A 22,344-nucleotide genomic window follows, 5' to 3' on the forward strand; every position below is an offset into this window, starting at 1 on the left:
GCAAAGGAAATTAAAATCCAGCGAGAAGAAATAAAAACACTGAAATTTGATGGTGACATGATAATCCAGTAAAAGACGTCCGAGGACTTCAAAGAACAGTTGAACGGAATAGGTACTGTCTTGAAAAGAGGTTGTAAGATGAATATCGATAACAGTAAAACAATGGTCATGGAATGTGGTAGAATTAAATCAGGTGATACTGGGAGAATTACATTACGAAATGAGACACTGAAAGTAGTAAGAGTTTTGCTTTTTGGGCAGCGAAAGAACTGATGTCCGACGAAGTAGAGGAGATATAAACGCACACTGAGAGTAGCAAGAAACGCGTATTAACATGAAATATAAATTTATATATTAGCGAGTTTTATGAAGGAATGTATGCGGAGTGTAACCTTTTAAAAAAGTGAAACGCGGGCGATTGAAAGTGCAGACAAGAAGAGAAGAATCTTTTGAAGTGTGGTGCTACATAAGACAGCTGAAGGTTAGATGGGTAAATCGAATAGTGAAGTACTGAATCGGTTTGAAGAAATTATTTATTACATTACTTTGTTTCCCTTGCGCCGGGTCGATGAGAGGGAGGTGGAGAGGGGATTTTTTTTTTTGGGGGGGGGGGGGGTTAGATAAGCTCTTGGAGGCTGGAGGCTGTCGTCTGCTCTCTGGCCTCTGGCCTGATATATAATTACCTCTCTCCGCCATTTATTTCTCATCTCTGGCATCAAAATTAATGTTAGTGCCTCTTCTTTATCACTCCTGCAAGGGAATGATGACTTCTTGCTTCTTACTGATATTTGGCATTTTTCCGAATGTGAGGTCGTGGAGACGTGACGTGTTTTAAATGTATTGTTATCGCAGTCTTTCTTTAAGCTGTATAAGAGGGTGTACGCAAAGAAAACCGGAATTATTTTTTAAAAGTTATATATTTTCAAACTGTTTACAAAAAACCTTTTCCCCTTCAAAATACTCTCCATTACAACTAACACTTTTGTCTCACCGGTGCTTTCACTGTTTGAAACATTTTTTGTAGTCATCTGTAGAAATGGCTGACAGCTCCTCCCTCGTTTTTTTTTTTTTTCCTTGACTTCTTAAGTGTTGTCAAATCGGTGTCTTTTAATACCCTTTCCCTGTGTGGAAATAAGAAAAAGTCGCACGGAGTCAAATCAGATGAGAAAGGTGTCTGGGACAGCGGAACCATGCCATTTTAGCCAGAAACTATCTAACAGGGATGGCTGTGTGTGCTGGTGGGTTCTCTTGGTGGAAGAACCAATCTCCTGTCTACCACAAATCTGGCCTTTTTTGACGAACACTGTTGTGCAATCTACTTCAAACTTCCGAATAAAAGATTTGATTGACTGACTGACCTGGCGGAATATACTCTGAATGAACTACGTCCATGGCATCAAGAAAGCAAATAAGCATTGTTTAGATGTTTCATTTGACTTGACTTTTTTTTAGACAGGGTGACGATGACGTCTTCCATTGACTTGACTGTTGCTTTGTTACTGGGACGTAAGCTTAACACCATGATTCATCACCAGTAATGACCTTTGACACAATATCTGGATTAGTTTCAGGCTGTTGTTTCAAAGCACGACATGTTTAACTCGACTTTCCTTTTGATTGCCAGTTAGAACCCGAGGAGCAAACATGGCAGCAAACCTTTTCATTCCCAAATCTTCCGTTAAAATTCGCTGAACCGAGCTCTAAGATAAGCCACTAACCTCCGAAAGTTGATCAATTGCCTGCCGACGGGTTGTGAGCACGAGCTCTCAAATTTTTTCGATTTTTTTCGTCGATTCGGGCAGTATAAGGTGTCCATAACGAGGTTAGTCATCAGTCAACATGTCGTGATTTTTAAATCGAGTGAACCACACGTACACTTGATATTTTCCCATAATTCCATCTTGGTAAGCTGTTTTCGACATTACAACAGTTTCAGCATAATTTTTACCGAGTAGAAAACATAATTTCACAGTTGCAAGTTCTTCACTCGAACTTCCCATCATAAAAAACGAAACAAGAACAGCCGGCCGCTGTGGCCGTGCGGATCTAGGCGCTTCAGTCTGGAACCGCGTGACCGCTACGGTCGCAGGTTCGAATCCTGCCTCGGGCATGGATGTGTGTGATGTCCTTAGGTTAGTTAGGTTTAAGCAGTTCTAAGTTCTAGGGGACTGATGACCATAGATGTTAAGTCCCATAGTGCTCAGAGTCATTTGAACCATTTTTTTGAAACCAGAGCAAAACACCGCTAAGAAAAACAATCACTGCAGATAAAACCGAGGGAGCCAGGTCGACAGCACAGGCAGCACTGAATTGGCAATTAATTACGTTATACACGTCTAGAGGCAGAAATGCGTACTAGACAAGCTCCGCCCACGGCAATGTTATTCCGGTTTTTTGGTTACTCCCTCGTAGATCAACGGAATACTCGATTACAGAGGTGTTTTTTGTATCTTTGGATTCGGTTAGTCTGCAGGAATTCGTGTGTTACTTTTATGTGGTTGTCTTGGAATGGTGTTAGTCTTACTGTCGAGTTTCTCGTTTGTCCCCGTGCACCCCCCCCCCCCCTCCCGTCCTCTCCCCTCCGTTGACCCGTTACTGTAATGTCATTAGGTGAACTGCAATATTTCGATTGTTTTCGTGTTTATTTGCGGCTGTGATCATCTATTTCCCATTCTCCATTTGGTTCGCTGAATAACCGATGTAATTCCAAATGTAACGTCATGGGTCAAAGTAGATGGAATCGGGTGGCGGAAGAAATTCCCACCACCAGCTTTTCACCAGCAACGGGAGGAGAAGCGGTAGCCTCATTTTCCTCACAGACATTGTGCCAGTTTTCTTGATTAAAATCCAAACCTCTAGGTAGTTTCTCATGGGGCGATAGCATGTAACTCTGTTGAAAATGGTTATAGTAGTGAACTGTTGATGGTAAAGATGATGGGACCATTGAGTACAGTGGCCTCCATGGTATGCTATTTGAGGGGAGCAGGCTATGCGCCCGCATCGGGTTTCCACCTTCCACCTTCTGCCTTCTCTCGTCGTCATTCAGCGGAATATGACACCACACTGTACACATATCCGTTATAGCTATGTATTTTACACTTCCAATCACTCTGACACACCGCTGGGAACTGGGCCGTTGTGTACGGAGGAGGGAAACCTTTCCCGATTAGCCAGCTGTGCCCACTCCTCACGGTCTCCCAGTCGACAATCCCAGACGACTCTTTCTCCTTATTCTTTACTGCAACTGCAGCGTTGCATTCTGTTAGACAGGACAGGTCTACAGTGTAAAATAGAAGTAATTTTGTACGTGATTTGTTGTTGTGTTTAGTCCAAATACTGATTTGATGCGACTGTCCACCGTAGTCCTGTGCAAGCGTCTTCATCTCCGCATGACTGCGGCAACTTATAGCCCTCCCACTTTCTTTGATTACCAAATTGCCAATTCCTTAATGCGTCACAAGGTACCCTACCAACCGCTATCTTCTTTTGTGAAGTTCTGCTATAAATAACTTTTTTCCCCCTGTTTGGTTCAGTACCTCTTCGTTGCTTCCCGATCTGATGTTTAGTATTCTCTTGTACCACCACATTCAAATGCCTGTCGCCCCAGAAAGTTATTCTGTGTGACATTAGTCAATGCAAGTACGAAAAGTAATCTAAATTTCTAATGTTTTCATGAGCAGCTCGAACGTTTGAAAAGGTCTATAACATGCGATTTACAACTTAGGTTCTGATCACTGTGCACTCCCAGGAATTTTGAATAATATAGTTTTACATATTTACTTTCCCCAATGCTGTACTGTTACTGGCGTTAACACTTTCCGCCGTGTACAGGACTGATTGTACTGTGGTATATTGTACAGAGCAGTTGGTTAACGGTCCTTCTCTGTCGATGTTTCAGCTGACGGCGAACATGATCGTGTTCCTGTGCGTGAACGTGGTGGGCATCTTCATGCACAACCTGATGGAGCACGCGCAGCGCAAGGCCTTCCTGGACACGAGGAATTGCATCGCTGCCCGCCTCGAGATGGAAGACGAGAACGAAAAGCTGGTGAGTGTTCGTTCGATGGAAGCGCACTGCCTGTGCCTCGTCGAAACAGCCAAGCGGATTCTTTTCTGTATCATCTTCATTACTGTCATTCCTCCGAAGAAATAACTTCTTTTGATGTTTTATAAGTACTTGTACAAGCACACTTGTATGTGACTTCGTAAGCTATCTCGGAGACATGCGTTTGATACTCTTCTCGAGTTTGCTGTCGACCTTAAAACTCAAAGTGACATAGTATTTCGACGTCGCAGCTGAGCGGTATCTGCAAGTGAGACGTTGTTGTTACTGAGTTTCGTCGAACTGGTGCCACGTCGGAGATTGCGCTGCTTTGTGGGACAGGTGTCAAGTGCCTAGAAGTGCTACCCACCCTCCTCCCCCCACTTACAGACTAGAAGTAGCGCTGCCGGTGGCGAAGGCAAACAAAAGCGAGGTATCGCTGCCGTTACTAATCATCCTATGGCCGCCTCGGTAGCTGCGCTGTCAGCGCGACAAGTTACTAAGCGAAGGGGTCTGGGTTCGATTCCCGACCAGGTCGGAGATTTTCACCGCTGGGAGACAGGGTGTGGTGGTGTCGTTACTTTCGTATCGTCAGAATTAACATTACTATTGATCTAGCTGTATGGGCACGACCGGAAAGCCAATAAACAGAAAAAAAACTAATCTTCAAAATCTTCTGCCGATTGAATCAAAGAATGTCGTGTTTAATGCTGGCCAGCACACGTTTCCACGCCTCGCTCAGAGGACACCCCTTATCCCTATTAATAACGTTATTTGCCAATCTAATTTCAATAGATTGCTTCAGAACACAGTACCTGTAACGAGAAGTGGCAACAACCAACTGAATCTCCTTATCTTTCAGTGCATTTCTCACGCGGGTTTTTTGGGAAGTTGTAATCGTGTGTGGTGGCGCTCTTACACACATCTGTCCTGAAATTATGCATACTTTGATCAATATTTGCCTTTCCACAGTGTTATGAAATATTATAAAAACTTAACTTCCTTTGCCCCAGATCATCTTTAACACAATCGAAAAGGACTATAATTTGGCTGGCGAACGAAACACAGTCTTGATATTAAAACTTCTTAAAATTCTCCCTGTTTTAGATGGCGCTCATCCAGCATACGTTAGGAAAGAAGCTGATATAGATTCATCTTGCTTTACTTGCGGTTATGATCAGAACTCCAAAGGCACGACGGATCTGCTGCCCACAGAATTAGCTTTCTGTTTAAATACACTCTTCAGGTCTTCAGTTTTCTGCCGGAAGCTTTTCGTATCAGAAGTGGAATACGATCTTCAGATTGGGTCCAAAGGAACCCAAGGCGTTGTTACCATTAGTTACATAGTTACCGAGCGAGGTGGCGCAGTGGTTAGACACTGGACTCGCATTCGGGAGGACGACGGTTCAATCTCGGGTCCGGCCATCCTGATTTAGGTTTTCCGTGATTTCCCTAAATCACTCCAGGCAAATGCCGGGATGGTTGCTCTGAAAGGGCACGGCCGACTTCCTTCCCCATTCTTCCCTAATCCGATGAGACCTATGACCACGCTGTCTGGTCGCCTTCCCCAAACAACCAACCAGTTACATAGTTTGTGCAACAAATCGTAATGAAGTTGATTTCCATTCGTACTACGCATTCATACCCCAAAAAATTTCGAGACTGTATTAATGTAAAATAGAGAAAAGTCAAGAGGGTGCTTTTAATGCTAGCGTCTCTCTCGACTGCACATAACGCACAGAACGTTCACACAGTCTTGTGAAACTGTCACGAAAGTCTTTCTATAGTACGTTGTTCAACACGCGCGTCACATTGGTTAACGTCGTCAAAGCTGTGGTCCTTCGTGTGAATTTCTGCACTTCGTCCTTTTATGTTAGGTTCATATTCGTCATTGTTGATGATTTTTATCCGAAAAGAATTGTCTGCGTTTCAATCAAGTCACCCCAGGCGTCCACGTGTCGTTGTGTTTGTGCGAGAATCAAAGCGTGAGGTACATAATTTGCCCACAATTTTCTCTTCTTCGAGACAGTCTGGAGGATACGATACGATATGATATTGCAGTGCCTATGTTATTCTGAATTACGATGCAAAGTTCGTCATTCCATTCTGCAGCTGATGATTGTCCATATTCGCAATTGGGAATATATTTAATGTATAGTCTGGAGGATGTCTTACACACTTGAGGCGAAGATGTTGCTCCATTGCGATTTTGACACGACGTCGACACTACGGCCACACTTCCTCTACTTAAGAACGCCTACTCACAACTGGCTGTCGAGCGCACGTCATTTGTTTACAGTTGTTAATTCAAGCTGGCACAGTAGTTACAGCGCTTATACGCCAGGAATAAAATCAGTCACTACAGTTTTTTGGACGATCGGTTTATGTATGCCTAACTGTGGCCACATACTGACCATTTACAAGCTTTCTTAAACGCATACATGAATTAATAATTCTTGACCGCCACGTTTTACACATTACGTAGATAGAAATCATCTACGCAATAGGTGGAGTTGTTAAGGAGAAACTTTGGTTGACAACCAGTCGCTTGAAGGCACTAGTAAGTAAGCGTAGGTTTGGAAACCTCCCATGAAGAAGGGATGCTGGTTCCAGCGTCACATCTGAAGATCACAACCATTCGTATTGCCGCGAAATATTGTGTCAACTTCACTTGAAGATCTGGCTGCAAACCCGAGAACATCACATCCACATCTACACACAGCAAACAACCATACGGTGTGCCCAGAGGTTACGTTGTTCCTTCTGCTGATTTAACACAATTTCTTACAACCACGTTCCGCCCCGCTCTACGGTCACTGTTGCTGTGTATATGATGGGTGGCTGGTCTTGCTATAGTTGTCATTGTTACCTCAAGTTTCCACTTCACTATCACATCACCAACAATCTACTAGGGCAGCTTCTGAACAGTTGAAATGTCGCTGATAAATTTGTTACTCAAGTAAAGTCAGTGATTAGTCTACGTTCGAAGTCACTGATCTCTCGTTACCGAACAATTCTGCGGTTACTGCTTTTCTACTGGCAACACAATGCTCCCGCCCTCTTTTGTACTGACGGGTCCGTCTCCCGTGACGTGTAGTAGCCAATTCCGCATTATGTTGGGGAGTGTACGTATACTTTAGATGAATCGTGTAGAGAAGTAGAATTGACCCTAAGCATAGACAAACGTATCATATTCCGTATAAATAGGCGAAAGTCATGATATTCTAGTATTATACGGTTACCCAAAAATCACCGGAAGCTGTAACATCAATGAAATATCTGAGAATATGCGTACGAAGTGGTTTAATGGAGAAGAAACACACAAATCGAATCGCAGGAAAATTAGATGCCAGACTGAGGTTCGGTGGAAGAATCCGCTGGTACATTATTCCATTAACGAAGGAAGTTCCTCGTAAAACCCATGTTCTACCGATACATGAATATTACCCGTCACTCTTGGACTAATACTACAAGAAATAGAGAAAATCAAAATAATAGCAGCGTCTTTAGATACTGGTTCGTTTACTAAGCCTGGAAACGTCAATGAGACGCTCAGCCAGCTCCGGTGGCAGACGTTACGAGAGAGACGTTGTACTTCACGGTTTGTTTTACTGTTAAAATTCCGAAAACGTTGTTCCTAGAAGACTCAAGCAATGTATTCTTTCCTGCTACATGTACAGAAATTCGAGCTCCGACGAAAGCTTACAAACAATAGCTCTGGCGCATCATTCCTGACAGGCTTGGAAGTGACAGTGGTAGGTAAAGTACCCTACGCCACGCCCTATAGTGTGGCTTGCATGGTGTTAATGGCGATGTGGTCGGGGGAAGGTGGATACATGATACCGATGAGTGAGAAACGAACGTGGTTGAATTTAACTAAGTCGTTTGATAGTATTTGTCTTCACCCTGCGATCAGCCAAGTAAATCATTTGTAACAAGATACCATTTTTGTGTTATTGGGCCGTCGGGTGACTAGATCAACCATCTACTTACGTAATAGATCTGATGGAAAAACATTTGAGCGATATGTGACAGATAATGAATAGTTAACATAGTCTAATGAAAAGGTACACCAGGGCCCGCCACGGTGTGTCAAACGGCACATGAGCCGGATGGGCAGGCTGCGTGCGGGAAGAGGCTTCGCCTCAGCTTTGTTCAATGCTTTTCGGAAATACTCGGTGTTTCGTGAACTCTAATGGAAGTGCTTGGAGGGAAGACAACGCTCATTTCGAGAAGCACTATTGCGGAGATTCAGAGAACAGGCATTTGAGGCCGAATGCAGAAGGCCACAACGTACATTTCACGTAAGGACATGAAAGTAAGATGAGTGAATTAAGGGCTCGTTCGGATGGTTACAGTCAGTCATTATTTCCTCGCTCTATTTGCGAATGTAACAGGAAAGTAAATAACTAGTAGAGGTACGTGGTATCCTCCACCATGCAGCGTACAGCGGCTTGTGGAGTAGATGTGGATGTACAGCACGACGTTTCATTCAGTGTCGCTGTGACATTTTCCGATCTGCACAACTCTCTTCAGTAGGGCAGAATCGCGGTGTCAGTGCTGCTTACACTTCGCTATTTTTTCATAGTTTGAAGGACGTTCACACGTCCAGTGGCTGTTCGCACAAAAAGCGGCAGTCAAGCGATCTATCGTCACAAGATTTAAAACTGCATGGGGATGTCAGAAGACAGGGATGAGAATTTGATACCCATTATGCAGTCGCATAATTGACAGGTACTGCTATGAAGAGACGTTACGAAACCATGAAGAAAGAATTTAAAAATTTAGTTGACAAGAGCAAAACAGTACAACGATCGACAGATGATATTTTGGTTCGGTACATCAAGAAGCACTTTGTGCTAAATTTTCAGGTATGGAGCACTTGAAGAAATTGGTCCTTGGAATAGTAAAATTTCTGAAGACACATGCATTATTCCAATGTCAGCTGGAAAAGTTGTCACGGGATTGAACGAAGAGCGTGGAGAATTTAGATATCAGATCCAATATGCATGAAAATGCTGCGAGGCAACGCGGCCATTTGGATGCACTTTTAACAATTTTTCTTATTTCTTGACCACACTTTTATTTTTCCAACAATCTTATGCGTTTCGACTTTCCGTCATTTTCAAAGGCGGTTTAAGGTTAGTCACACAAAATTGTTCCTTAAATGTATCACAACATTCTCTAGCACTAGAATTCTGTCGTGCTACAACTTGTCTAACGAACAATTTTATATGACTAACGTAACACTGCCTTTGAAAAGACGGAAAGTCGAAGCGCGTAAGGTTGTTCAAAAAGTGTTTCGGAGACATAAGAAAAGTTATTGAAAGTAAATAAAGATATTACTGCAGAGAATGTTGGTTAAGTCCACGGGTATGCCTGGAATGATTTTTCTTTTTAAAACCCGCTTTGTTGAATTTATGAAGGAGAAAGGTCTGCAGGAACGAAAATTAGAACATCCTGAATGGATTGCGGACCTGGCTTAAATCGACTTGCTTGCACATTGCTCACAGTAAGACATTTCAGGGTGGGAAACAACTTCTTTCTGCTTTTATGGGGATGCATTTAAAAAGAAAATCGCGTTGTAGAAGGGACAAATTTGGACAAACACAGATTAGTTTGCTAAGCTTACTGTTGTTAAAGAATTGAAGGATTCATTGCGACCTTGAAAGAATTGCAACGATAGTTTTCTAAATGTTTTGAGGACACTGCCAGTTTCACAATTGTTGCTGTTTCAGTTGAGAGCGCTCCTGTACATGTGTAGACATCAACTGATTTATCTGCAGTGCAATTCCCGTTTCAAAGACGTGTCCTTATACATTAAAATTGCCCAGCACATCTTCAGTGTGTTCCTTAGGTAGAGATTCGACGTTTCCATAATGAGGATGCGAAAGTGCTACAATATTTCATTTAGCGTATGTGCGTGAAACACCTTTTTTCTTTTATGTGACTAAACAAGTCGCGATTGCTTGGCAACCTGAGCGCCAAAATCTGTGAAATTTTCTGTCTGTATACCGGCTATTTGTAACAGGTAAAATTTTGTCATGTCTGTGGCACGCCAAAATTTTAAATAATACTGAATATTTGTGTCGTTTGTGATTTATGTTGTCGTATGCAGAGCGACTGCATTGCCATCTAAATACGGCGCATTAACAATTTTCCCCCTCATCCCCTTCAGACATCGTGGCGTGGTGGTAGGGGAAGTGAGTAACCAAACTGAGCTCTGTGGCATCTGAGACAGGGCACGGTTCACAAGCTGCATTCTTGACCATCCCTGGGATGCACTGATTCTACAACCAAAATCATTGTTTTCAACACTGTGCAAAAGAATTAGTGTCAATTTTTGAAACTCCGTCTTTTCCCCCTATTGTGACGCAGAGATGTGAAATTTTGGTGAAGAATGCCTGCAATATTCCTCTGTAACGATGGGAAAACATGGCGCTCTGCGACGTAATCCTCGGCCTCATTAACGCTTCAAATGGCAAGTTGTTGACACAGGTGAAAGAAAAAGTCACAACTCAGAAGATAATATGAGGTGTAACGTGGCAGATGCCACAAAATTTCACCGTAATTATGTCCAAAACCACAGTGAATGTTTTGAACGACGGGAAGTTCGTCATCTCACTGCCTCCCCCCCTCCCTCCCCCCCACCTCCTGAAGCACATCTCACTCCTTTCGTTTGACTCCTCTGTGATGGATGCCAGCTGTTTTTTTTTTTTTTTAAGTTTAAAGCTGTTTTTTAAGAATGGCTAAGAAAAACAATTTAGTCACTCCACTGCTCAGAATACACATGAAAGAGCCTCAAATTTCGCATGCCCGCAAGCAAACGCTAGATCAGCAGTATAGTGCCACTCAGATGTAGGAAGCGTTAAGTTTTCTTTCCGTTTTATCGTTTTATGTGTCATGTAGACGCCCCCCCCCCCTCCCACCGCCACCACCATAGACACAGCACGGAGGCGATGCCTCAGATTTCGTCGAATGGTGTTTAACGACCGCTAGTATTGCTGTATGCAACAAACTGCGGTCGCGCTACGCTCCAAAGCGCTCAAATAACATTCAGTGAGATTGCAACCCCTTAATTTCCTTAGAGAATAGATGAATCGTCTAAGGGGAGGGTGCGGTGATGGAAGTACCAGCACTGTCAAAGGCTTTGAAAAAGTTGTTCTGTTGGAAAATTGCGTGATTTCAATGCTTGGCGTCGCGCTTGTGACCTCCATTGCTGAGGCGACAAGAGAAAGGGGGGGGGGGGCGAGATATAGTTAAGCTCGAACTTCTGACCTCTGGTCTTTATTTTGCATGCACCGACTCCTTGCTGTTCAAAGTGTCACCAAACTCTAAGGTGATGTCGCAGGGCGCCATTACAGAAATAGGTTGTAGGCACCTTTGAGCCAAATTTCAAACTTCGACATCCCAAGGGGGAAAAATGACAGTATATAAAAAAGTGATCCATTAATTCTTTTGAACAGTATTTCAGTAATGCTCTACAGTCAGTTCGGGTATAGTATGTTTGTAAAATTTAAACATTTACGTCATGTTATTTAGGTTGTAAAGTGGTATTGCAGGATACTGTCGATTGCCGCCAAGTATTCTTTGCATGAATCGGTGAATAGATGATCAGTGAAAGTATCTCTCTCTCTCTCTCTCTCTCTCTCTCTCTCTCTCTCTATCTATCTATCTATCTATTCGTTTAGTCGGTTCCGACTCTTTGTAACCCCATGAACCAAATCACGCCACTTTTTCCTGTCTTGCACTTTCTCCCGTAGACCTTCCAGGTTGGAACACATTGCTTCTGTGATGCCATAGATCCATCTCATCCTCTGACGTCCTCTTCTTCTAGTTCCTTCAATCTTCCCCAGCATTAATGTTTTTTCCAGCGATGCATGCCTTCGCATTGTGTGTCCAAAGTAGGTCAGCTTTTGTTTTAACATTAGACCTTCCAGGGAGAAATCTGGTTTTATTTGCTCCAATATTGATCTGTTGGTTCTCTTTGCAGTCCATGTAACTGGAAGTTTCCTTCAACACCACAATTCGAAGGAGTCAATTCTTCGCCGTTCAGCCTTTCTAATGGTCCAGGTCTCACATCCATACGTCGCAACTGGAAAGACCATAGCCCTCACAATACGGATCCTTGTTGCTAGTGTTATATCTCTGGACCATTAACCTTGTCAAGTTTTGACATCGCCTGTCTACTGAGCAATAGTGCTTGGTGTGTGGTATTCCTGTTTTAGATTGTCTTCAGAGAACACATCACAGCATTGAAATACGTTCAAACCATTCAACATTTGCGTACCTTCTAAAGCAGAAATACCACAGACCAAGAACTATTGAAAGAGATATGAACTTCACAAGACTTATTAAAGGTAGAGACGACCTACCATTCGAAGAAAATTTCCATATGCGGAAAGCATCAACACAAAATAAACGGTTGCTCAATGACCAAATTAATTTTCGAATAAACGCTATATAAAATACTTCAAGAAATCACATGGAAAAAGAAAAGGGCCTTTTCCATTCTCCACTCTCTCCCACTCTACCACCATCCCTCCCACCAATTCCATTTTACATCTTGCTCCTCACCTTTTCCTCCAACTCATTATCCATCATGCACTGATGTCCATTTATCTTCGCTCCTCCCGCTCTCCCCCCAACATAATTAACTACAGAGAAAAGGACTAGCGGCAATGTCGGCGGTACACACTTAGAAGTATACAAATAAACAGTGGACAGTGGTGCACTAAAATGAGTGCTGTGTAAAACGTAAAAAATGCAGCGTTCAGCAAAGCAGTGAAAAAGTAGACCCCAAGTATCAGAGCCTAATGAAGAATGAAACCAAAGACGTGTTAGCAGACGGCATTTGATGTAGAGTAAGTAGAAACCAACAATTTGCTAACAATTTTTTTTCGTTCTAAAAAAGAAATCAAATTGTAAATATTGTTAATTATAGGCAACTGATGCTTTACTGCAATAAAGCGAAACGCGTCTGTTGTGAAAAACTCGCGTTTTGTTATAGTTGTAATGACGAAACAAAAATACCCGCAGCCATGTCTGATGCCCTGTAAGTTATTTACAAACAAATGTATGAGGCGATCATGGTCAACTTTCTGATGTTAGACCACCTACTGTTACGCTTTATCACTTACAGTAAAATATAACTGCAGTGCACTACAACCAGATGGACATCTTTCGGCAGTCTGTGTCTTATTAACGCCATACTGGTGGCCTCTGTGTATTGCATTGCCTCCCTGATCCCGCGTTTTTACCTGACATCAACGGTTTCATTTGCAGGAGCGGCTGCTACTGTCGGTGCTGCCACAGCACGTCGCCATGGAGATGAAAGCGGACATCATCTCTCCAGTGGAGGGCCAGTTTCACAAGATTTACATCCAGAAGCACGAGAACGTCAGGTGAGTCCCGTCCACCAAATCAGAGACGTTGATGGTGAGTTACACTTCTAGTGGCACACGCATGTTACGTTGCCGAAACTACTGGGTTCTCAGTATGAAGATGAAGTAACTTACTAACGCGGTATCTGTAAATCTGTTGATTGTAATGTTAGGAACGGTACACGGATGTTCATTATCGTCCGTAGCAGTTCTACATCGACGAGTGGCAGACATTAAGTTATAATAATGACGTAGTGCTGGAAAGTAATGCCTCGGATTTCATTATACTGAAAACTCTTAAAAGCTTTTTGACTAAAACAAACTTTATTAACATTCTACATAGTTATTCTTCGTGTCTACGTCTTTGTGGCCTTCTGGTGTTAGATGGCTACGAATTGTGGCATGTGGCATGGCTTTGTGTAACGTAACTATGTTGGTGAGTGAGAAGCAGCATTCTGTAATTGAGTTTCGAATGCGAGGATTCCGTCTACACATGAAGCACCCTATCCTGCTACACGACAATGCCGGATGACACATGCGCGCTGTGACGTGTCAAACAATCCTACGCCTTGGGTTCTGTGTCATCGATCATCTTCTATACCGTCCCAACTTGACCCCATCTGATTTTTCATCTGTTTCCAAAACTTAAAGAACACCTTCGAGGACTCCACTTCGATAGTTATGAAGCGGTGCAAGCAGAGGCGAGGTTCTGGCCCCGTTAGCAAAGGCGAACATTCTACAGGAGGGGCGGCTAAGATTTTGGCTCACGAACCGTGCGCTCGCTGCACATTTCTCTCACTGCCATGGCACGCTATCAGAACGATTGGAGGGAGGACAACGGGAAACTGCAAACGCACCTCATTTAAATAGAAGTAGAGTCGCACTACGTACGACCTCGTTTTGTATTTCATATTTCTGAAAAACATGGATCACGAACAAAACAAATTGTCAGATTATTTAGTAATTCTTGGCACACTGAAGACATAATATAACCTATATTTGGTAAACTTGCTGAAAAACGCAGACAATTTGACAGATTTCCGTACTCAAGTTGTCACGTAAAAATATCCTTCACACATATAAATCGATCGAAATGTTGCAGGACTTTTGCAACCTCATTATGGAGACGTGGAAACTATCTAAGGAAAGCAGTGTAATCGTACTGGACGTTTGTAACGTAAAACGATTGGTCATGAAAACGGGAATTATCTTGCAGGACAATCATTTACATTTGCACATGCACAGGGGTCCTTACCACTGAAAGGCAAACAAATCGAAATCATATGTAAGATTGGCAGTATCCTTAAAACGTCTAAGAAAGTATCCTTTCAAGGCCACTATGAATTCTTCAAACGTCGCGGTGTCTTTAAGGGCAGTGAACTTTGGGATCTGAACTGTGTTTGTCAGAATGTCACATACAAAAAGCTATTTTGTTTTTTAATGCATCCCCATCAAATCAGAAAGAAGTGGTTTCTCGCGTTGCAGTGTCTTACTGTGGGCAGCATGCAGTCTAGTCCACTTAAAATGCGAGGTTTGCAGTCCATTCCGGGTGTTGTACTTCTCATTCTTACACTTCTTTTCCTTTATAAATTCAAAAGTAGCGAGTTTTAAATCGAAAAAATCGTCCCAGGCGTACCCCTTTACTTAACAACGTACTATGCAGTAATATATGAAGTCTCTATAATCTTCGTACAGTTCCACAGACAAGCAGTATAGCGTGAAATAACCGCAGAAATCAATGTGGGACGTCCGACGAACGTATCCCTTAGGACAGTGTTGCGAAATTCGTCGTTAATGAGCTGTGGTAGCAGACGACCGGCGCGAGTGCTTTTTCTAACAGCACGTCATTGCCTGCAGCGCCTCTCCTGGGCTCGTGACCGCATCGGTTCGACCCTCGACAACTGGAAAACGGTTGCCTGGTCAGATAATCCCCGATTTTATGCTTGTACCGCTTCGTCACTACCAAAGTGAAGACCTCGAAAGTGTTCGTTAAGTTCTACAAACAGATGAAAATTGGAATGGGCCAATTGGGTGCTCCGTGAAGGATGATCGTTGACAGGGAACCCACGGCGGCAGATTGTTGCAGGTTTCGAGTGTGGTGCAGACCCCACGAAGCCATGTACCCGAGTTGTTAACAATGAACAGAGCAAACTGGTCGTGGCTTCGTAGTGGCGTGGCTGTGTTCACATGGAATGCACTGGGTCCTCTGGTCCAACTGAACCAACCATTTGGTGGAAATAATTATGTTCGGCTACTTGGACATAATTTGCAGCCATTCGTGGACTTAATTTCCAAATAACGATGGAATTTTTCTGGATGACAATGCACCATATGACCAGTCCTCATTTTTTCGTGGTTGGTTTGAAGAAGATTCTGGACAGTTCGAGCGAATGATTTAAAAACCCAGATCGCCAGACATGGGACGTAGTCAAGAGGTCAGTTCGTGCACAAAATCCAGCATTGGCAACACTTTGTCAATTACGAACAGCTACAGAGGCGGCATTGTTCAGTACATTGCGGGGGACTTCCAACGATTTTTGAGTCCATGCCGCGTTGAGTTGTTGCACTAAGGCGGGAAAAAGAAGTTCTGACACTATGTTACGGGGTATCCCATGATTTCTGTCACCTTAATGTACATATCAACAGTTGAGTGGTGTTTTCACAACCAGACACGCAAAACGTAATCGTTATTAAAATATGACGTAAGTGGCAAAATATATACAAAAATGCTAAAGTTTATCTCGTACTCCTATTGAAGAGGTACTGAATCGAATTGGGGAAAAAGAAATGTATGACGCAACTTGACTTTTAGAAGTGTTCAGGCGATAGGACACAGACTAATGCATCCAAGAACCGTCAGTTCGATTATGGAGAAAAGGGCTGGGAGCTAAAAATTAGAAGTGAGTCCATGGCTTAGCTATAGTAAGCAGGTTCGAACGTATGTAGGTTACAGTAGTTGTAGAGAGATGAAGAGGCTTGCACATGATAGACTAGCGTGGAGAGCTACATCAAGGTAGCCTTTGGACTGAGATAACAAAAACGACAACAAAATGTTTTTAGTCTGCTAGCGGGATAATATGGTCAAACCACAGTTTGTTGATACCGTCGCTGTAGAATGTTTCACTTTGTTGACGGGTCCACAACCTCACCTCTGCTTGCACCGCTTCGTCACTACCAAAGTGAAGTCCTCGAAGGTGTTCGTTAAGTTCAACAAACAGATGAAAATTGGAATGGGCCAATTGGGGACTCCATGAAGGATGATCGTTGACAGGGAACCCACGGCGGCGGATTGTTGCAAATATCGTTGCGCTCGTGTGTGGTCTGGCACTGTTATGCTGAAGAAAAGTGTGCTCCACGCGTGGACGAACTCACCGAATTCGAAACTCGATTACAGCACGCTGTTTCTCAGACGCCGACGTAGTTACGTTACACACCGCCATGTTACACGCTACAATTCGGAGCCCTCTAGCGGCAGAGCGTCGACATGAAGAATAAAGATGTATAATCTTGATAAAGTTTGCTTTATTTAAAAAGCCCGAAGAATCTTCTCATAAAAAATTCAGAGACGTTACTTTTCAGCACGCCCTCGTAAGTGTAAATCATTCCTCGTTAATGTGACAAAGTGTCATGACACGTTAATCAGAACGGTTTTCAGTCCAACTACGACTCTAAACTAAAAAAAATTCAAGTAATGAATTTATGAAAACTTCTGTAACCACATTGTCATTTGATTTCGATACTGTTGATTTATGGCAGGGGGTGTTGTAAGTATGACATGTAGGGTTTTATTTTTATTTTTTATTGAGTTTTCGTTGAGTGACGGGAATGTGTCAAATGATGGGGGAAGGGGGGGGGGAGAGCAGGAGGGAGCAGGGTTATATGCCGTTGGTAAATAAACTGTCGTAACTTTGGTTCCCGTCTGGCGGTAGAAGCGCGTTCCATCTGGCATGCAGCCGTTACAACTCAATTGCTTGTTTGGTAGAGTGGACGCTGTGACACAATATTCATATAACAGACTATATTTTCTACTTTCCGTCACTTCTATGCTCTTCCTTAGTGATCTTTCTCCGTTTTCATGTTTTTCATTTCAACATACTACCGTACCTCGCCACACAGCGTTGCGTTAAAAGTTTTGAAAACTTGACAGTCGAACTCGACGTGCTAGTTGCTGTGGGTTTTGTCTCTGTTGGTGACTGACCACTTCCTTTGGCAGTGATGTCGTTAGGGACAGACAGAGTTCTCTGTTTTGACGATAATGATAACATTAAGTTTGCACCAGTAGCGCGCAGGATTAAGAAAAAATCAAAACTCTTATCAAGATTACACGTTCGATGTATAAACCTAGCTGAATCCTCATCCCGTTACCTAACCTACACCGCTACTTCATTTCGTACTATATATATATATATATATATATATATATATATATATATATATATATATATATATGTATGTATAGTGTTACAAAAAGGTACGGCCAAACTTTCAGGAAACATTCCTCACACACAAATAAAGAAAAGATGTTATGTGGACATGTGTTCGGAAACGCTTAATTTCCATGTTAGAGCTCATTTTAGTTTCGTCACTATGTACTGTACTTCCTCGATTCACCACCAGTTGGCCCAATTGAAGCAAGGTAATGTTGACTTCGGTGCTTGTGTTGACATGCGACTCATTGCTCTACAGTACTAGCATCAAGCACATCAGTACGTAGCATCAACAGGTTAGTGTTCATAACGAACGTGGTTTTGCAGTCAGTGCAATGTTTACAAATGCGGAGTTGGCAGATGCCCATTTGATGTATGGATTAGCACGGGCCAATAGCCGTAGTGCGGTACGTTTGTATCGAGACAGATTTCCAGAACGAAGGTGTCCCGACAGGAAGACGTTCGAAGAAATTGATCGGCGTCTTAGGGAGCACGGAACATTCCAGCCTATGACTCGCGACTGGGGAAGACCTAGAACTACGAGGACACCTGCAATGGACGAGGCAATTCTTGGTGCAGTTGACGGTAACACTAATGTCAGTGCCAGAGAAGTTGCTGCTGTACAAGGTAACGTTGACGACATCACTGTATGGAGAGTGCTACGGGAGAACCAGTTGTTTCCGTACCAAGTACAGCGTGTGCAGGCACTATCAGCAGCTGATTGGCCTCCACGGGTACACTTCTGCGAATGGTTCATCCAACAATGTGTAAATCTTCATTTCAGTGCAAATGTTCTCTTTACGGATGAGGCTTCATTCCAACGTGATCCATTTGTAAATTTTCACAATCAACATGTGTGGGCTGACGAGGATCCGCACGCAATTGTGCAATCACGTCATCATCACAGATTTTCTGTGAACGTTTGGGCAGGCATTGTTGGTGATGTCTTGATTGGGCCCCATGTTCTTCCACCTACGCTCAATGGAGCACGTTATCATGATTTCATACGGGATACTCTACCTGTGCTGCTAGAACATGTGCCTTTACAAGTACGACACAACATGTGGTTCATGCACGATGGAGCTCCTGCACATTTCAGTCGAAGTGTTCGCACGCTTCTCAACAACAGATTCGGTGACCGATGGATTGGTAGAGGCGGACCAATTCCATGGCCTCCACGCTCTTCTGATCTCAACCCTCTTGACTTTCAATTATGGGGGCATTTGAAAGTTCTTGTCTACGCAACCCCGGTACCAAATGTAGAGACTCTTCGTGCTCGTATTGTGGACGGCTGTGATAGAATACGCCATTCTCCAGGGCTGCATCAGCGCATCAGGGATTCCATACGACGGAAGGTGGATGCATGTATCCTCGCTAACGGAGGACATTTTGAACATTTCCTGTGACAAAGTGTTTGAAATCGCGCTGGTACGTTCTGTTGCTGTGTGTTTCCATTCCATGATTAATGTGATTTGAAGAGAAGTAATACAATGAGCTTTAACATGGAAAGTAAGCGTTTCCGGACACATGTCCACATAACATATTTTCTTTCTTTGTGTGTGAGGAATGTTTCCTGAAAGTTTGGTCGTACATTTTTGTAACACACACACACACACACATATATATATATATATATATATATATATATATATATATATATATATATATATATATATATATATAGGGTGTTTCAAAAATGACCGGTGTATTTGAAACGGCAATAAAAACTAAACGAGCAGCGATAGAAATACACCGTTTGTTGCAATATGCTTGGGACAACAGTACATTTTCAGGCAGACAAACTTTCGAAATTACAGTAGTTACAATTTTCAACAACAGATGGCGCTGCGGTCTGGGAAACTCTATAGTACGATATTTTCCACATATCCACCATGCGTAGCAATAATATGGCGTAGTCTCTGAATGAAATTACCCGAAACCTTTGACAACGTGTCTGGCGGAATGGCTTCACATGCAGATGAGATGTACTGCTTCAGCTGTTCAATTGTTTCTGGATTCTGGCGGTACATCTGGTCTTTCAAGTGTCCCCACAGAAAGAAGTCACAGAGGTTCATGTCTGGCGAATAGGGAGGCCAATCCACGCCGCCTCCTGTATGTTTCGGATAGCCCAAAGCAATCACACGATCATCGAAATATTCATTCAGGAAATTAAAGACGTCGGCCGTGCGATGTGGCCGGGCACCATCTTGCATAAACCACGAGGTGTTCGCAGTGTCGTCTAAGGCAGTTTCTACCGCCACAAATTCACGAAGAATGTCCAGATAGCGTGATGCAGTAATCGTTTCGGATCTGAAAAATGGGCCAATGATTCCTTTGGAAGAAATGGCGGCACAGACCAGTACTTTTTGAGGTTGCAGGGACGATGGGACTGCAACATGGGGCTTTTCGGTTCCCCATATGCGCCAGTTCTGTTTATTGACGAAGCCGTCCAGGTAAAAATAAGCTTCGTCAGTAAACCAAATGCTGCCCACATGCACATCGCCGTCATCAGTCCTGTGCACTATATCGTTAGCGAATGTCTCTCGTGCAGCAATGGTAGCGGCGCTGAGGGGTTGCCGCGTTTGAATTTTGTATGGATAGAGGTGTAAACTCTGGCGCATGAGACGATACGTGGACGTTGGCGTCATTTGGACCGCAGCTGCAACACGGCGAACGGAAACCCGAGGCCGCTGTTGGATCACCTGATGCACTAGCTGCGCGTTGCCCTCTGTGGTTGCCGTACGCGGTCGCCCTACCTTTCCAGCACGTTCATCCGTCACGTTCCCAGTCCGTTGAAATTTTTCAAACAGATCTTTTATTGTATCGCTTTTCGGTCCTTTGGTTACATTAAACCTCCGTTGAAAACTTCGTCTTGTTGCAACAACACTGTGTTCTAGGCGGTGGAATTCCAACACCAGAAAAATCCTCTGTTCTAAGGAATAAACCATGTTGTCTACAGCACACTTGCACGTTGTGAACAGCACACGCTTACAGCAGAAAGACGACGTACAGAATGGCGCACCCACAGATTGCGTTGTCTTCTATATCTTTCACATCACTTGCAGCGCCATCTGTTGTTGAAAATTGTAACTACTGTAATTTCGAAAGTTTGTCCGCCTGAAAATGTACTGTTGTCCCAAGCATATTGCAACAAACGGTGTATTTCTATCGCAGCTCGTTTAGTTTTTATTGCCGTTTCAAATATACCGGTCATTTTTGAAACACCCTATATATATATATATATATATATATATATATATATATATATATATATATATATATATATATATATATATATTGTGTGTGCCCTTTCGAATTTTACACGCAATCCTATTTACGCCCTGTTTAAATAAGTTACGCGTAATACTATATTAACTCTCCGGTTATATTCTGTGAAACTACAACACCTTACGTCATTACAATTCCGTGCAGGTTAAAGATGCTGTCCTGTTATAGCTACAGACATACGTCTGTTAAACTTAAAAGTTGAACACTCCATAGGTCGCTCTTTGACACAGTCGAAACGTCACAGGATGAAAATAAATGACACCTATTTTGCTAATGTGGAAACACTCGATAATTCCGAGAAAATAACGCACAAAGTTACAACGAGACTTCATCAGGCGGCTTGCTCGGCGTACAACAGAGGGAGGTGGTTAGCAGCTTTTACGAGCACAGTTTCGAATTCTGGCACCCCATGTTCAAATTCATTCGTATGTGGTGGTTTTTTGTGCTCGCGAAAGAAAGTGATGACCTCTCTTTTTGTGACATCGTGAAATATAGTGGAATGAATGACAAAACAAATAAGCTTTTCAAATATTATTACAAAGTAATATTTTCATTACAAAGCTTATATAATCTTACACAACTAACAGTAACTGAAAAACGTATAAATTCTAGTATTTCAGTATCTGCTTTGATTCTTTTTTTTTTTTTTAATTTTTGACTTCAAGAGAACAGTTGCATGCTCCACGGTGATACCTCTCACAACAATATTCAAAACATAAAAATTCGGGGAGCCACGAGAAACATACGAGGACACACATGCCACAGTAAGATTTTGCAGCGAGAATATCGTGAAGAAATGCATTTTTCTGTTACGAAGATCGTACTTCACTAGTGATACGGTGTTGCAGGGTTATTTCTTACATTATATACATACATATAGCCATAGCAATCACTACATTCGTATCACATGAGAACCTCAAGTCCCGCACTTTCACCACTGGCAAATTGCTTTACTGCATACAGGTTAATTTCAACTGTTACGTTAATTACTTTGTAACACGCATTTTGTTTATTGTGTAGTAATCCATTTGTATCCCAAATTTAACTTCTGACGATGGTGGTACTGTTACAGTGGTTTACAGTCTGAAGACTGGTAATGCAGCTCACCACACTAGTCTATCTTGTGGAAGCATCCTCGTCTCTAATAGTTACAAACGACAAAACTACATCCATTTGGACCCCCTCCTTGTAGTGATGTTGTGCC

The 22,344-nt window shown here is 42.8% G+C and overlaps 1 protein-coding gene across 3 annotated transcripts in view; it reads left to right on the top strand.

Annotated features, from left to right (window-relative positions):
- The window catches only part of LOC124787785 (Ca(2+)/calmodulin-responsive adenylate cyclase), a 355,797-nt gene that overhangs the window by 91,114 nt on the left and 242,339 nt on the right, over nucleotides 1-22,344 (top strand). For all 3 annotated transcript variants that reach the window (XM_047254687.1, XM_047254686.1, XM_047254685.1), the window contains 2 exons: nucleotides 3,899-4,048; nucleotides 13,328-13,446. In XM_047254687.1, the coding sequence (XP_047110643.1) occupies nucleotides 3,899-4,048; nucleotides 13,328-13,446 (269 nt within the window). The remainder of the gene's footprint in view (nucleotides 1-3,898; nucleotides 4,049-13,327; nucleotides 13,447-22,344) is intronic.

Source organism: Schistocerca piceifrons, chromosome 3, assembly GCF_021461385.2.
Source record: "Schistocerca piceifrons isolate TAMUIC-IGC-003096 chromosome 3, iqSchPice1.1, whole genome shotgun sequence".
Classification (NCBI taxonomy): domain Eukaryota; kingdom Metazoa; phylum Arthropoda; class Insecta; order Orthoptera; family Acrididae; genus Schistocerca; species Schistocerca piceifrons.